A 16,557-nucleotide genomic window follows, 5' to 3' on the forward strand; every position below is an offset into this window, starting at 1 on the left:
GAGAGCAGTTCCGGCTCAGGCAGGGAAACTGCAGCTCACCATCAGTGCCCTCCCTGTGACCCCTTCCACCATCCATCTGCTTTGTGTTCAGAGCTAATCACTAAATAAACCCAGGCTATTTCCACCTGGAGGAGAGCAGAGAACAAGGAATGTACTTGACCTCAAGTTTAACAGCAGAACCCATGGACACTGGAAAAGCTGCTCCTAACTCTACCCATTCTCTCCCAGCAGCACAGATTAAGCTGGATGCACTGCTGTGTCTTCTCCTCTGTCTACAAGTACAAGCCAAACCCATCATTTTGTGGGCACTTCCCTTTTCCCCAACACAGACAGAACAGAGGTGCAGTGTTAGCAGTTCCACAAATGTCCAAGTATTTAGTCATGGAAGGACACAAAAGCAGGTAGCATTTTCAGGTGTGCCACAACTGACCCTCACTTGTAGCCTGACCGATCTCAGCCTAGTAGCAATCTCCACTCTCCTGCCTAGCCTGTGAAAACACAGCCATGTGCCAGCTGCCAAGCTCCATAGACAAGCTGCACCAAAGGCACTCTGGAAACCATCAGGTGAGTTAAAGTTCAGCCACTAGAAGAGGACAGACGCCCCTCACACTCACACTGCTGCAGACACGTGACATGCAGCTGTGTGGCAAGTACAAGCTGCCAGGACAAGCATTCTGTCAGACTGAACAGGGCCAAGGAGAAAACCTGCAGACGTGCCACCTACACAATCCTTGGGCAGATCCTGTGGAGCACACTTCCACAGCAGCAGATTAACAAGGATTTTGTCTGGAAGCTTCAGTCACCTCTGTGAAGCTGTCTGGCTGTAAATACGGGCAGGGCACAATTCACAAGCCCTTCCTGGGAGGCTGTGCAGAAGAACATACTACTGATTCCTAAGGATTAAACCCAGCCCCCTCTTAATGTCTGTGCTTGAAAGAATCTTCTTTACCTAAATGGATTAATTAGGGAGACTATAAACCACACATGCAAAGCCACTCACGCTACAAGATGTCCTGTGTCACCCCCAGCACTGCAGAGGAAGATGCTCCCCAGATAACTCTCATGCAGGCCATACAGGGAAGAGACACTGCCCTGATGAACACAAGCCCCTGTCTGCCCATGCACTTGACAGGTTCTGAACTGAAATAACCACAGAGGTACCAGAACACCCTGGCTTCTCCTCCGACTAGAAGCGGCCTGCATGGGGCAGCAGGGCCAGAGTTTTTGCTTTGTGTGACTAGCAAAAATGAACTGTGTGTCCCACTACCCTTAGCAGTGGTTTCTGCAGAAGGGAGTTTGACGGTGTCTACTCTCACAAACGCAACCTGAAGCTGCACCAGAACCCCTCATCCTCTGCAGGGAGGGTATTCAGATGACACATGGCAGAAATTACTTTCTCCTGAGTCCATGACCATAGTTGTTCCATTTCAGGGATGCTCCCTGCCAGTGCTCTTAAACAAGGCATCCCAGCAGCTACACACTGAACCTTTCCAGACACTACCCTGTGACGCAGCCTGCCCTCTCCCACGAATGCCAGGGTAAGGACTGGATGGCTGTATGCTGGGCATGTCAAAAGCAATCAGGGGCTTGATGAGCTGTGTGGGTAATGAACACCTCTGCGGTACAACACCGTGGTACTCACCCCCAGTGCCACTCTGCTCTGCCTGCCATGTCACTGGGGACCTGGCCCTGGGAGGACACCCAGCCCCAGAGGGGACCTGGCCCAGCTCCCATGGGGAGCTCCTGCCAGCCCCACTGTGGTGGGGTGGGCAGGGCAGAAGGGGAGGTAGCTGCTCCTCCCACCACGCACTTACCTCTCCCCTCAGATGAGCTGCACGGCTCCTGAGGCCACCAGAGGGGCCACGGTTCTGTACCGGATCAGGTGCTGCGAGCCCTCCTCCAGGTTGATGGCATATTCCCTGCAGAGACAGGCAGGACATGAGCTGCAGCTCACACCCATCACTGACACTGACTGATACCTGTGCCACGGGCAGAAATGCCCACCCACCTCTGCTCATCTGTCTCTGGCTCCACCAGGATGTTCTCCTGCCGCTCCAGCACCCTCAGAAACACAAAGGAGTCCAGGTTGGGCTTTGGAACTGCAGACAACAGATCGAGAGCACAAGCTCAGCCCTCATTTATGTTCCTCTGCAGAACACTGAGGGGTTTGAACGGGTATCAAACTTATAGGCAGCAAAGGGAACCAGAGACTTCTAACCAGATGTGTGTGCTCAGCCTCGGTGTAAGACAGGACTTGACAGCAGGGGCCAGCACGATCCCCAGGCTGCAGCATAGAACCTTGTTACAACGTTATCATCACATCACCTTTGCTTCAACTGTGCAGCAAGTGGAGCACTAGCCCTTACATTTGAGGTTCCCTTGAGCTTTCCCCACACTTCCCCCTGCTTCTACAGTTTTCAGATTACCCTGGAGTCTGGATGGACTCACCTGACTTTAGGAGAGACACTTTCTGCAGGTTAGGTGGCATGTGTTTTAGGGCCACATTTTTCAGGTAAGCCTCTGTGTTTGCCATATACCTGAAACAAACCATTTACATATCGACTTGGTTAATCAAATACAAATCTCCAGTGAGAGTATTGACTCAAAACAAGAGTAAGCAACAGCTCCTCATCCCAGAGGCACAGCCAAAGACAGGCCCTTGGCCTACCCTGGTCACTGACTCAAAGTCACCAGAGTTCCTTTCTTGCCCATAAGGAAACCTTCTGGTAAGACACACTGATTCTTACTTCAAACCCATCTAAGGTTCACAGTATCAAGAACTTCAGAAAAACACACAGGTAAGTTTCTAGAATCTATAAGATACATTGAAAACCTACTCACTCTTTAGCAAAAGCAAACTCCTCTGGTGATAAAATGGAGGGCTCCCCTTCAGCTCGAGACTTCTCCTTCTCCAGGATGTGGGGGAAAAACTTCTCTATCTAATATTGGAACACAATACAAAATAATGATACAGATCTCTCCCAAGAGTTCAGTGCTTAAACCCCCACTCTCCACTGGATTTCCTACAAGCTGCTGGAGCAGCCACAGGCCTGCCCAAATCCCTGCTCCTGACCTGTGACATCACATGGGATCACCAAACTACACAACCATGCATGCACACAGCAGGACTTGGGCAGAATGGAACAGCATTTAGCTGTGCCACTCCAGGCTTACATTAAGCAAACAGCTCTCATAATGTTGTGATCAACATTGCTGGGATCTTCCTTCGTTACAATATAAAAGTGTGTCCAAGAAATTAATTTTTTTGAGTTACATTTCAGAGAAGAGAGAGAGAAGATGCTTTAATTAAATACTGTGCTGAGACAGGAAGCTCTGTGTAGGTAAAAATTCCTCCTGAAATGACCCTTTTTCACCCTCTGGGCTGCAGAGCATTACCTTCACCAGTCGACATCGCAAGTAGCTGCTGAGCACGTAACGGATCCTTTCGATCTCCATGTGGTGAACACTGACCTTCAGGTCTCCTCTCTTTGCCCGTTTCAGGTTTGCTTCCTGCACAAAAAATGCAACGAGAAATTAAATGGTTGAAACGTCAAACAAGAAGAAACAGAGAGGAAGACAAGTTTTGTATATACACCCCAACAAACCAGACTACAGCTGCTTTTGATGACCCAAAGCACACTGCTTCCTTGTACTTCAGCCCCTCTCCAAGGCAAGCTCAAAGAAAAAACCTGGAGAAGCTCTGTCTCGGAGACAAGGAAGCAGACAACCCCGGCACTCTCAAAGAGACTCAGGCGTGTATCTGCCAAACCAGGCCACCGGGGCCTGCCCGTACCACCACCCGAGCCAGGAGAACCTACCATGTGATCCAGCTGCTCCACAACACACTCGATGATTTCAGGTTTACTCTCCAGCAGTTCTGGAGCAAACTTCTCATTCAGCCAGGCCTGAAAGAAGGCACACTGTCAGTGAAAGCGAGGAAGATCTCAGCTACACACCCCCACCAGCGAGAGGGAAAGAACACGGCCACGAGCCCGCTCCTCGGCATCTGCTCCAGCGCGCCCCGCTCCCCCGGCCTAAGCCCGCCGCTCTAGCCCACGGTACCTGCTCTAGGCTGTGGATCAGCTGTGCTGGAGTGAGCACCAGCTCCTCGCTGTCGCCGTCCGAGTCGCCGCCGGCCGCGGCCGCCATCGCTCCCGCCAACAGACCCACCCGGGCCGTGAACGGCGCAGGCGCAGCCGCCCGGGAACACGGATGGGGAATCACCCTGCGGCTTTTGGCCAGTCGGGAAACGGGCTGCGGGCACCGCTGCTTCGGCCAATCAGGAGGCGGATTGAAAAAAAAAAATCCACTTTTTCGACTAATCAGGATGCAGATAGAAGCTGCTGCTTTTGCGGCCAACCAGGAAGCGGGTTGTAAAGAAGCATTTTCGGCCAATCACGATGCAGTTCCTAGCAGCTTTTTCAGCCAATCACGAAGCGGGTTCAATCTGGCCAATCAGGAGGCGGATAGGAAGTAGAGTTTTTTTTGGAAGTCAGGGGTTGGACCAGGCTGCAGCCGTCTCGACCAATCAGGGAGCAGCGTCAAGCTACAACTTCTGGGCCCATTAAGGGGCGGAGTGAAGCTGCAGCCGTTTCAGCCAATCAGAGCTCAGCAGGTTTGACACCCAGACACCCCCATGTGTCCCCCGGCACGAAGTGGCCGCTGTCCCCGCTGCAGCCAGAGGCAGGGACACTCAGGAGAGCCCCTTGTGTGCCACCGGCCAGGCCCTGGAGCTCTGCGGTTCTGCCGCTCCCGGCCCAGCACTCCACAGCCACCTTGTGCCCCGAACCGTGGCGCTGCCAGAACACACCTGGACACAGTTTAAGAAAAGGTTTACTGATCCATCAGTTCTTCTGCCAATATTGCAACAGCTGTGAAAGGCAAACACTGTTACAGTTTAGAAAAAAAAAAAAAAAAAAAAAACCAAACAAATTTTATACAATGAAAATATTAATTCAATTCGATCGCAAACCCCCAGTAGCTGAGGAATGAGCCTGGAGTTCCATATGCAGTATTAGCACCTGCAGCACCACCAATAACCAATCCAGCCCCTCCAGCCCTGCTAAGATCTCTTCTGAGCTCCTGAGTTCCTTCCACAACTGGACACTGACACTCAGCCCCTATACCAGGACACCTGGGCTTTGATATGGAAAAAGGATGGAAGAGAAAGGATTCAGCCAGCTTGGATTGTGGGGACCTTCACTTGTGCAGGTACTGCTGAGCAATGCACAGGGACACTAAGGAATGCACAGCTCAACTCCTCAATGTGTGCCAGCAGACAGAATTAAGAAATCCATCTTACACAGTATCTTACAGTCTGTCAAATCAATTTTTTTTTCCTATAAATTATACGTAAGAAATCCATAAAGAAACAGTTTTACACTTCACATATTAATCAGAGAAGGGTGGGAATCATTATTTTTATTGGCTCAGCATCCACTTTACTGTGCTCACTGCTTCATGACTGGCCATGCCCCTCTTGGTGAGCAGTGACAGGGTCAACAACAGCATAGACACAGGGGCAGAAAAACCACCAGGGTTAAAGTCTGGCTACAACCCCCCCTTTGAGGGATAACGAAGACATTAATACAAGAAACACTTCACCTTTAGGTTTTCCACAAGGATCAGCACAAGAAATGTTGCCTTGAGTCATTCTCACTGGGAAGAGGCACTGTGTATCTCTGCACTCTAACACTGAACTGGAGGGAAATTCCCAGCTTCGAGCTGGGGCTTTCCAAAGTCCATCTGACAGACAGAAGGGTTTAAGAACCAGGGAGGAACAGCACTGCACTTACAGGACTAAAACTAAACCTCTGTTGGGCTGAGAGCCCCATTTCTTTCAGGAGAGAACACAGCTTTACCACTTCTGCCTTTTCTTGAGAAAGAAAACCCCAAACCAAACAAAAACTAAGAAGTGATCCTGTTGCTTCCAAATCTACTGCAAAGTGGATGCTGGCCAGCTAGGTCACCCCGTGGGGAGCAGTTTGAGGAAGTTAGTCCTTGTAGTAGATGGCACTGTGGATCTGGCAGCAGAGAAAGGAATGATGCTCTAAAGTAGGAGGTAGGGGAACCTTGGTACAGCAAATCCACCGGTGAGCTATCATCTAGAAAAGAAGTTTTGTATGGTTAGAAATTCTTTCTAAATCAAACCAAAAGCTCCCCTACACAAACCTTTGTACAGCTACAGGAAGAGAAAATTACCATGTACTATGTTGAGCAGCATGAGAGAACCCAGAACTCTTGATTTCATTTGTCCAAAAAAAATTAAAGACCTTGATTGTTTGTTTCTTTTGGCATAACAGGCATAAATATTTCCCATTCTTCTCTGTAGCCACTGCCAACAATCCATACTTTACACTCCCATCCCAGGACCTGCAGAGCACCTAACACATGGGAGCCAGTCCCAATGTGAACTTTCCAAAAGCAAAGTCATGGATAGCAATTTTGGTGACCTATATTTGATACAATAAGCATGAGCCCACGTCCTGTGAACACTCTTAATTTTGTGACTCGCCCCACAGCATATCCTGATGTGCCTCTCAGCAGAGTTTTTCAAGGCTGCTGGCCCCTCTTATGCAAAAACATCACAAGTAAAGACAGCAGCATGATAACTAGAACAGCAGCCAACTGCCAGTTGCAACAAAAAGGCTCTGTATGCTAGAATACACCCAGGGACAGAGTCCATTTTGTACTGAGCTGAGAAGAATTTTGGACATAATATAGCAGAAGTTACCATATTTACACAATCAAGATGCGTATTTCTCCAAGGTAATGTTCAGCAACATCATGCCCAGTACTGGTATTTTTACTTCCAAAAAGAGCTGGTCCACACAGGATTTATGTGAACAGTCTTTGATGACATACAAGGGTGGGATAAACTCTCAGCATGACAGCACCCAATCCTCTGAGCACAGAAAGATGTTGAGATTGAGCTGAGCTAAGGGTAACATGTACCTGAGACTCCACAGTTCTATCTTCCACTGGTCAAACCTCTGTCTTCATAAATGGTAATTTCAATCTGCACAGAAAAGCTGTTAGGAAAACACACTATAAAGAGATTATGAAAACATACCCAGAAAAAGTCCAAAAAACATTATGATGGGACAAAATTTTGATATCTTAGCTATTTTAAGGCAGGTCCCAGAACTCCAAAGCAAGGGAAGAGTTCATGTGAGATGCCTCATCAGGTAAGAGCACTGGCTCCCAGCCCAGGGCCTGCACAGGAACTTGGTGCAGTGTACAGAGGGTTTGAGCCCTACTCCTCTTCTGTTACATTTTGGGGAAGGTTGTGCACCAAGCAAAAAAGTTAATATTGAGAAAAAAAGGAGTCATGTAAGTGACATCTCTGAGCTATGTGGACAAGGACACAAAACCCACCTGCAAGGAATTTGCCTTAACATACATTCAATTGGCACTGGGTTCCAAGTTGCTGTGGCTTCAATATTTTCAAAGAAAGATGTGTTACTTATTATACTCCCCTATTTGCTATGAGAGGTCTTTACAACTCCAAGCATTAACCACATAAAATGTCTGCAGTGGCACTCAATAGCTGAAGAAAAATGACTGAAATAAGTCACACTGGAAGCAAGAGCAAGTGCTGGGCTTGCAGTGATGTTGTATGTCAAAATCTTCACCAGAACCTGAGCTGAAGGTTGCAAATTAACAGCCAGGTCTTGTTCTCACAACATCAATTTCTGTCCTACAAATATGGTCATTTCTTTCCCCAGTCAGAAGAACATTTCTGGAGGTCACTGGAATAGAAAAAGGATCTCTAGTGCTCTTTCCAGGCAGTCACAAAGGTCAGGTTCTGCATTCTCATGGGCTTTCCACATACCAAATCTTAACATCCTAAAACCTGACTAGAGACCAGGACACAACAAAGAGCAACAAGACTAATCACCAATTCTGTGCCACAGATCAAGCATGAGCAGAAGTGCCTCACTGAGACAAACGAGGAGCACAAGGCAGGAGACAATGTCAGAAGGATACAACTCTTAATCCTCTTTCAATGGGGTCTGTCAGCAGAAGGCCCTGAGGAGCATAGATCTTCTCATTTTGTTCCTGAATGAACTTAGCGATTTTCTTGAGAACCTGGTAATGAAACGGTACAGGAGTCACCACTGTTTCCTTTCCAACAGTATCACAGATATGGCAACGTGAGAACTAACACAACTGGTCTGATGGCTCCACGGTGCAGGCACTTGCCACAGGATTCAGGGTGACCCCCATGGGACCCAAACTGAGCAGTACCAGCATGTCTGAGGCACAGAATCTGTGCCAAAACACTGCAAGTCACAGGAAACCCACCAAGAACCAAGTACTTGGCTGCAGGCTGAAAGGGAAACAATCACATACCTTTTCATAGTGTGTCTCCATGCACAGGAAGATGGTGTAGGCAGTCAGGCAGGCGAGACAACCCTCAAGGTAAGATTGGCCCCCAAGTTTTTCAGCTTCTGCATAGAGGTTGTTCAGTGTCCGGACTGTCTCCTCAAACTGCTGCCTATCAATCTGCAAGAAGAGCAAGTGGGGCTGTCAGCTCCACACTTCAGAACTCACCAGTGCCCCTGTACATCCGCCTCCACCCATGGATCATCTGCACTGTTCTCAGAGCCCCAGCCTGAAACACACGGAGTTACAGACCTGCAGCTCTCTGTTAGACACCTGCCCTGTGCTCAGGCTAAGTCTGAATTCAAACATAACGTGAACACAAAACCATTCAGAGAAACACACCTAAGCAAATGTGTAATTCAACTGTGAGAAAACCGGAATTCACGCACAGGGATGTGCTGGGTTAAAGTGAACGGGTGCAGAGTGCATGGACACTCCATACCCACAGTGCCTCGGTGCTGCTGCAGTGCTGACCAAACACACCCTCACCAAACACACCCCAACAAAACACAAGCAAGAAACAAGGAAGAGAAAAAAGCCGATTTTGAGAAAGAAAATGGGGTAGGAAGGTGTGTTTGTTTGACTGTCAGCTTAAGAGACCACATCTGATAGCACTGACCATAACGAAAGTACTTGAGGCAGCACTTGTGAGGCTTCTAAGCGGGTTCGGCAGGACAGGCAGGATTCCAAGGGAAAGGACAATGTTAACACCTGAGCACAGAGACGGCTCTGTTCTCACAGACACAACGAGTACGTTCTGCTCTACTGCAGCAAACCAGCCGCCTTCCCCAACACTGACCACAGAGCGGGACGGGGACACGGGGGAACCACGGCCGCTCCTGCACCTGAACGGCCTGGCTTAAAGATTCGTGCAGGAGGCGCTACCCTGCCCTCGGGGAACCCGCAGAACTAGCTCCGACCCGAACAAGACACCTGGAACGCCACCGGGCCGCAGGGCGGTAAGGCCCGGCCCTGCCCGGCGTGCAGGTTCCGTGCGCCGCGCTCACCGCGAGCCCCGGGCCGACCCCAGCCCGCCGCGCCTCACCCTGTTCTCCAGCTCGGCCGGGAATTTGCTCTGGAACTGACAGCGCGTCCCACCGCTGTAGTCGCGCTGGATGAAAACCTTGCCCGACACAGGCGCCTGTTGCGGCCTCATCGCGCCGCCGCCCGCGTCCCGTCCGCTCTCTCCGGAACGCCGGCCGCCCCGCGCACTTACGGCTGTCGCAAAACCGCCCAGGCGCCGCCGGGCTCCGGCTGAGGGCGGAAGTGCCGCCAGGGGCCACGAGGCGCCGCAGTGCGCAGGCGCAGCGCCGGGAGGCCGCTGAGCGGCAGGAATGCGCATACGCAAAAGCGGCCATGTCTGACCGGGTGTGTGGCTCTTCCCATCTCAGGTGCGGTCAGTCTACGTGACAGCTCCCCCCGCCCCTCGGCTGTAGTTGGTACCGCCCCCGGCTGTACTTGGTACCGCCCGGGGCCCGCGGACGCCGGCAGCTGGCGCTGTACCGGGGCCTGTCCCGGGGTCTGTCCCAGGCCCGAGCCTGGCGCTGTCCCGGGGCGTGACCCAGCCTGGGGCCGACCCCGAGCCTGGGGTTGTCCCAGGGCCTGTCCCAGGCCCGAGCCTGGCGCTGTCCCGGGGCCTGGCGCTGTCCCGGGGCCTGGCGCTGTCCCCGGCCCGGCGATGTCCCGGGGCCTGGCGATGTCCCGGGGCCTGACCCAGGCCCGAGCCTGGCGCTGTCCCGGGGCCTGGCGCTGGCCCGAGGCCGCCGCTCCCAACTCGAGTATCAGTTCGTGTCTTTTCTCAGGAGCCAGAGGCGCTGCGAACACAGCACGCTCCCGCAGCTGTATCCCAGCTGGCTGTGCTGACGCTCACGGGATCCGTTGGCGGCCCCTTAACCTTTGCCCGAGAGCTCGGAGCTGCCAAGCGTCAGCAAGGGCACAGGTCACTCAGGTTAAGGAAGAGCTGGAAACTGCCGTGGCGTAGGCTCGGGTAAGCAGCAGAGCTTAGGGACAGTCTCACAGCAGAACTCTCTGTCCTGGGGCCGCAGTGTGGGGTGGGAGAGGTATGGCCTCGTTGCTGTCCCTGTGCCCTGCTGTCCCTGCACCCCGCGGCCACAGTCCTGCTCCGTGCCGGCCGAGCAGTCTGCTGGGATGCCAGTATATTCATCTGAATATAACAGGAGACCTGAATCAAGAAATGAGATCATTAGAATTTGATAGGTGTTCATTACTACTGTGCTTTTGGAATAGAAGAGATGGCAAACACTGCAGTGCCTGGGAATCTTCCAGGTTTGCCATGTGGACAGGAAGGCCAGGCATGGAAATGGTGATCTTGCAATCTGTCCATTTCTGAAAGATCCATGTACTGTGTTACAGTATTTTATGATTCCATGCCTAAGTTGTTCATAATTTTAACAGGCTTTTTCTGATTCAAACCAGTGAATTAGCATAAGCCTGTTAAAGTTATATAGTGAGTTTCCCTGAAATAATAAAGCGAGGTAGTAAATGACTTTGTTCAGGAGAGAACCAGACACCGTCCCTGTGCTGCCTGCCCTCAGCTGACCTGAAGTGGCTCAGGCACTTCCCACAAAAACAAGGTGCTCTCAAGGGCTGTGTCTTTGGGAGTTCATCCTTCGGGATCCCATCCTTCAGGAGGGATGTTTGAGGTGCTTGTGCTGAAGGTGCCATGGTACTGCACGGTCCCACTCTGCTCCTACTAAGACCCACAGACAAATCAAGGTGTTGAACAGCCACTGACTCGTTGTTGTTCATGGGCACAGGGTTTTCCAGCCTGACCAAGCACAGACACTGGCTGCTGGAGGGGGAAGACACACCTTGAAACAAAGAGTCTTTCAGGCCACCTAATGCAGTATAGATGCAAGAGGACAAATCAAATTTACAGGCATGGCTTAGATTGGGAGATATACTTGCAAAGCCAATTTGTTTCATTTTATGGGCTTGAAAGATTCTAAGTCAGAGATCTCTGTATGGTTTGAATTAGTTTGGGACAGGGGTATTTTGGAAAGCCAGATCTGGAGAAGTTTTCACTCAGGGCATTTGAAACTGAGTAGGGGCCATCCAGCATTTCTGTAATGCTCTCAAGATATTCCATATCTGCCCAAAACACAAGCTTCCACATGACAAAGAAAATGATGAATACCTGAAAATGGAGATATCTATGTTGTATTAAATATTCAGGAATAGGATTTCATATGTGTATCAACAGCGAAAGTGAGAATTTCAAAGGGTGCTACTTTCAAAAGAAAAAAAAAACAAACAAAACAAAACAAAACAAAAAAAAAAAAAAAAAAAAAAAAAAAAAGAAGAAAGCTCTAAGTAGCACCAAAAAATGAAGTTGTTTTTTTTTTCTCTCTATCAGTTTGTGCTATCAACAGAGTTATCAGTTTTATTATCTAAACAGGAGTATGATTGGGTTTGGAGGTGGCAGGTCTGTGTCTTGACAGCTCAGGTGACCCCACTAGGATGTTCCCTGCACCCTGCCGTGCATGGGGCTGCCCAGGCACCCCACCTTGTGCTGACCAGACATGAGAATTAGGTGACCAGCAACGTCCTCCTGGGCTGGCTGGAATCCTAACACCCTTCCTCCAACACGAGGAGCCACCGAGACTCTCAAGCCAAATGCAATGCATTTTGTGCCCTGCAAGCCAAAAGCATCAAGAAGACCTTGGCAGCACTGAGTTAGTTAATGGTTGGACTCAGTGATCCCAGAGGTCTATTCCAACCTTAGTGATTGTGTGATTCTAAGGCTATTTCGGCAGAGGGATAAGCCCCTGGCTCCCACTGCTGAGCTCAGCTGCCAGAAAAGTTCCCCGGGAAGTAGCACAATCTTTGTTTGGTCATTAAAGCAGAAAAAGAGAGAGGGAATCTTAGGAAATGCTTGAAACGATTAGGTGATCTTAACTCTAAGGAGCTAAACAAATGCAAAGCAATTCCCCCCTCAGCCCCTCGTGCTGCTGTAGAATGTAATCTCATTTCTAAACACACAATTACAGAAAATAAAAAGAAAAGAAAAGAATAATTAATTTCTGCTTCCTCATGCAAATCCTCTGACCAATCATTTAGGGATCAGGGGCAATTCAGCTTCTTGTGCAAATTCCAAACTGAAGGCCTGAAAAAAAACAAGTGAATGGATTTACTTTTCTAAGAACTAGAATTAACAAAGGTTCCATTTTCCATGGTTATGTGCCTGGCCAGACAGCCCTTGCTGACAAGCTCTCAAAAAACATGTGTTGGCCTGTTGAAAAGGCCCCAGTGTTGACTGACAGACAATTGAAGTGACAAATTGTTTCATTGTACTTGGCAGGGAGAGCGCTGTATTAGATAATTACGGCGAGGAGGGAAGCGACAGGTCACAGGTCAGAAGACACGTCTGACCCTGTTTTCTGAAAGCCCTGAAAGGAGCCCATGCCCGGGAGAGCAGCGTGATGCTGCTAGTGGCTTCTCCTTCCGCTGGGGTGATTAAGAGCTAACGAAGATGCAGTGGGGATGAGCTCGCTCCGTTCTCGCCCCAGCCGTGGCTCCCCAGCAGCACCCACCACCCCTCGCTGGCTCCAGCAGGGCCTGGAGCATCCTCAGCTGCCTTCAGCACAACACTGAGACAGTACCAACCTTTGGATCAGCACCAGACCCCTGCCAGCCCATGTTCTGAACCGGCAGGAAAAGCACCGAGTCCTGTCCCTGTCACAGACATCTTCCTTTACCAGTCTGCAAACACCAGCAGGACCAACCCCTCCCCGCTGGAGTCTGGCTACAACAGAGTACAAGTAATAGTTATTGAAGCTTCTCTCCTGCCATAGAAATAAAATATGGCATGGAATCACAACACAGCTACTCCATTGAGAGCAATGCTACACTGAGTAATACCAATAATTCAAAACAGATGAGCCAAAGGCTCGAGTACTATGGGCTCAGTATCCCAGTCTGCCCTGACCCCTGGAATTCGTTGAAAGTTACCTTGAGACTCACCAGAACTCTTTTGTAACTTCTGTGAGGGTTATTTATTGCAAAGTCATAAATATTTGCTATGGATTTTCTCCATCAATCTACAAAATGAATTAGGTTAGAAAAAATGTATGTACTTGGATTTTGGGCATGTGTTTCCCAGGCAGGGGAGAAAGCATTGGATCTCCATTGTGCAGAAGACAGGCTGCTGCAGAGCTTTGGGCTCTGCTGCCTATGCTAATTAATTCCCCTCCACAAACTGTTCTAAATGCACAGTACAGTCGAGAAAGGGAGAAGGGAGGGAAGAGATACTTCTTTAAGTCTCTTTTAAAATCTTTCATAAAATTATTTACAAGGAAAGAAAAATTGTTTCCCTCTCTTCCTTCCCTGCTACTCCATTAGAACCCTGAAACAGAGGCAGCATGTGCCCCAGCAAATCAGCCTTCAGTCAACATGTCACTGTCTACCTCAGAAGCCAGCACTGTCACCAGCTGGATGTGGGGATGGAAGGAGAGTGCCCAGGCTCCTCTCCTTTCATCCCAAGGCAAAACTGCCTTCGGGTAAAGCCACCCTCTTTTCTTACCATTAAAAAGAGGAGGGAGAGCAGGACTGGCCTTGCCTTGCAGGCATTTCTCTTAACAAGTTTTTATTCAGGAAAGCGTTTAAGTGAGACCTTAACTTTGCAGATACTACAGTAGGATTTGAGCACAGATGGATGCTGTACCTGGTGGTGAGGGGGGGACAATGAGAAGTGGGGCAAGTTCTTCCCCCAGAGGGTGTTCAGGCACTGAACAGGCTCCCCAGAGCAGTGGTCATGGTCTCAAGCCTGCCAAAGCTCAAGCGTTTGGACAACAGTCTCAGGCACAGGGTGGGATCCTCAGGCACATGAGCAGGGCCAGAAGTTGGACTTCCATGATCCTTGTGGGTCCCTTCCAATTAAGCCTCCAAAATCCTGCACCTTTTCAACTACTTCCGAGTGACTGCATGGGACCTGGCAGCCTGTGTGTTCTGACAGCAATTCACACACAGGCAGCGAGTCCTGCACTCCTATAGCTGGTCAACCTGACACCAAAAGCTCCTGAAAAGGTTTGCATGAATGAGCTGATCCAGCTTTGTTTCTGCTCCCGTGGTTTGGCCTTTACCCTTTGGCCTTTGCCCAGCTCTGTGGCCACAAGAGCGAGGGCCTGGCCACAGATGACTGCACAGCTGGCCAGATGCTTATTGTGCGTGGCACAATGAGCCATGGTGGGGGCCCTCAGCTCCTGCTGCTCCTCAGCCCCAGCCACTGCCATGCTTGGTAAAACACTAAACCCAGCTTTTTTTTTTTTTTTCCTGCTACAAGGAAGGCTCCAGTGCAGTCCATTGTGTGGGCTGTGTGCAGTGCTTCCTGGTGCCAGGGGAAAGGGATGTTGTTTCCCCTGTACTTGGAGCTGTGCCCTTTTCCATCCTGCTTTTCTTCCACTGTACCTGTGCAGCAAACCCAAGCCCTGCCAGCCCTGGCTTTCCCTCCTTGGTGAGAGCCCTTGGTGCTGTGGGGACCCAGCAGCCAGGGCTCAGTGCTGAGGAGCTGTGTGTGGCCCATGCCAGCCCGCTGGCCCACTGGAATGCAGCTACCAGGTTGGAAAAGGCCCCTGATTTCCTTTTCTCAGAAGTGTCCCAGGAAGGAACAGCGGCCTCTCTTGTTCATTGTATACCCACTTGGGACTCTGCCCTGTGCAGGTGATTGGTCTGGCCAGGTTCAGAAGCAATGTCACCAAGAGCACTGAGGGATTTGGATACGTGCTAGCAAGAATACCTTTCACTGCATGTAGGTAAGGTCGGATCAGCTTAGCTTCATGCTGAGGATCTGGATGGGGCTTTTTGTGTAGGTGTGTGTCTAACAGCATCTAGATGTCAGTGACAACCCAGGTCACCTGTGCAGTGTGGGTACATGTGTCTGCCTGCTTGGGCACCATGCACACCTACCACCACTGGGCCCAAGGCTCTGGGTGGGGTAGCACAGTAGTAGGAAAAGTTGAGAGAGGGAGCAGGACAGGAGAAGCTATTTGTTCAATCAATGATTTACCAGATGTGTACACTGTACTGAAGACTTGTAAACATACTTTAATGGCTGGCTGTAAATCCAGGCAGTAGCAGTGCCAGCTTCATCTCCATCAGATGAGTCTTAAGAACAGCAGAGGAAAGGCTCTGAATCACTTTGTTACAGGCTCTGTCAGCTCTGCAATTATGCGTGTAAATCAAAGAACCAATATCCTCGAGTCAAAATTATTTGAGTGTCAGGAAAGGTTTTATAACCAGCAGCTTCTCCTTTGCTGGGTTCCTTGCAGTTCCTTGTCTTCCACAGAGGGCATCTCCAGAACGTTGGGTTTCCGTCCCAGTGCCTCAAGTGCATGGCTGTGTTTTCACTGACTATGCTGGAAGTCTCTTTTGTTAATCACTGAAGCACAGCGTCATTAGTGAGAAGTGCAGAGTGTACACAAAAAGGAACTTGCCAAATTACTAATAAGCAGAAACTCCATCCATCTTAATGAGACAGGGTTAAGAAAATAGCAACCTAGAATATACACAATGGAACCTTTCCAATGTGCTTATTAACTCCTGTTAGAAAGTAGTTCTGTGAACTCCATCTCTGGTCCAGCTTATCACGTGATTTCCAAACCACAGGCATCTTATGCACTTGCAAATCATTCAGCATGAGAAGGATAAATAAATAAGTGGCCAGATGGCTGAAAAAATTTTAGAGGGACGAGGGCAGATAGGATTGCTGAAGAGCAAGAAGCATGAGATGTTTCCTCATCGTGGGCTATTCTCCTGCTCACTTCTTTTGGGGTCCTCACAAAAGCAGCCAAGAGCCCCATGTTCTCAGGGGCCACTCCTGGGCAGAGACTTCCATCATGCCAGCCCAGCAGTGTGATTTATACCTCCCCAGTGACTTGCAGCACTTCCCCACGTTACTCTGGCAACCCAGAAGGGTTTTGCACCCACATCAACATGCCTGCACACCTGTGCTCTCTAGCCACATTTTTCTTTTGTTGGGTAAGGAATGACTTGCAGTGCCTTTCACGCGTGCAGCTTGGCTGCTGCTGTTTTATTGAACACCAGCACTTGCTGTATGTTATTCAGGCAAACTTTATATATGCCACAGACCCTCTCAGCAGCCTGCACCTGGTCCAGGGCAAAGCTGAGCCTTGTGGAGAAGAATGTGCTGTA

At 49.9% G+C, this 16,557-nt stretch overlaps 2 protein-coding genes across 2 annotated transcripts; both read right to left on the minus strand.

The window, feature by feature from the left end:
* Window positions 1-1,816: 1,816 nt before the first annotated feature.
* On the minus strand, window positions 1,817-4,683 carry GINS4 (GINS complex subunit 4). The gene is made up of 7 exons (XM_066337374.1): window positions 4,063-4,683; window positions 3,819-3,905; window positions 3,397-3,510; window positions 2,842-2,939; window positions 2,449-2,537; window positions 2,009-2,099; window positions 1,817-1,919 (listed from the first exon to the last, which is right to left on the minus strand). Exons 1-7 carry the CDS (start codon window positions 4,147-4,149, stop codon window positions 1,823-1,825), a joined length of 663 nt encoding a protein of 220 aa, XP_066193471.1. The 5' UTR covers window positions 4,150-4,683; the 3' UTR covers window positions 1,817-1,822.
* Window positions 4,684-4,815: 132 nt separating this feature from the next.
* Window positions 4,816-9,658, minus strand: GOLGA7 (golgin A7). Its single transcript, XM_066337375.1, has 5 exons — window positions 9,434-9,658; window positions 8,356-8,508; window positions 7,990-8,091; window positions 6,955-7,018; window positions 4,816-6,104 (listed from the first exon to the last, which is right to left on the minus strand). The coding sequence occupies exons 1-4, from the start codon at window positions 9,542-9,544 to the stop codon at window positions 6,971-6,973; spliced, it is 414 nt and encodes a 137-aa protein (XP_066193472.1). The 5' UTR covers window positions 9,545-9,658; the 3' UTR covers window positions 4,816-6,104; window positions 6,955-6,970.
* Between the last annotated feature and the right edge of the window lie 6,899 nt (window positions 9,659-16,557).

This window comes from Sylvia atricapilla, chromosome 28 (assembly GCF_009819655.1).
Source record: "Sylvia atricapilla isolate bSylAtr1 chromosome 28, bSylAtr1.pri, whole genome shotgun sequence".
Classification (NCBI taxonomy): Eukaryota; Metazoa; Chordata; class Aves; order Passeriformes; family Sylviidae; genus Sylvia; species Sylvia atricapilla.

Excerpts from the sequence above, each read along its gene's own strand:
- GINS4 (XM_066337374.1), bottom strand. The coding sequence starts at position 4,149 with ATGGCGGCCGCGGCCGGCGGCGACTCGGACGGCGACAGCGAGGAGCTG. Across the intron at positions 3,511-3,818 it reads TGGAGCAGCTGGATCACATG|GAAGCAAACCTGAAACGGGC; the intron begins GTAGGTTCTCCT and ends TTTTTTGTGCAG. Across the intron at positions 2,538-2,841 it reads GAGTTTGCTTTTGCTAAAGA|GTATATGGCAAACACAGAGG; the intron begins GTGAGTAGGTTT and ends GGTTTGTTTCAG.
- GOLGA7 (XM_066337375.1), bottom strand. The coding sequence starts at position 9,544 with ATGAGGCCGCAACAGGCGCCTGTGTCGGGCAAGGTTTTCATCCAGCGC. Across the intron at positions 8,509-9,433 it reads CGGCCGAGCTGGAGAACAGG|ATTGATAGGCAGCAGTTTGA; the intron begins GTGAGGCGCGGC and ends CTCTTCTTGCAG. Across the intron at positions 8,092-8,355 it reads TGGAGACACACTATGAAAAG|GTTCTCAAGAAAATCGCTAA; the intron begins GTATGTGATTGT and ends TTTCATTACCAG.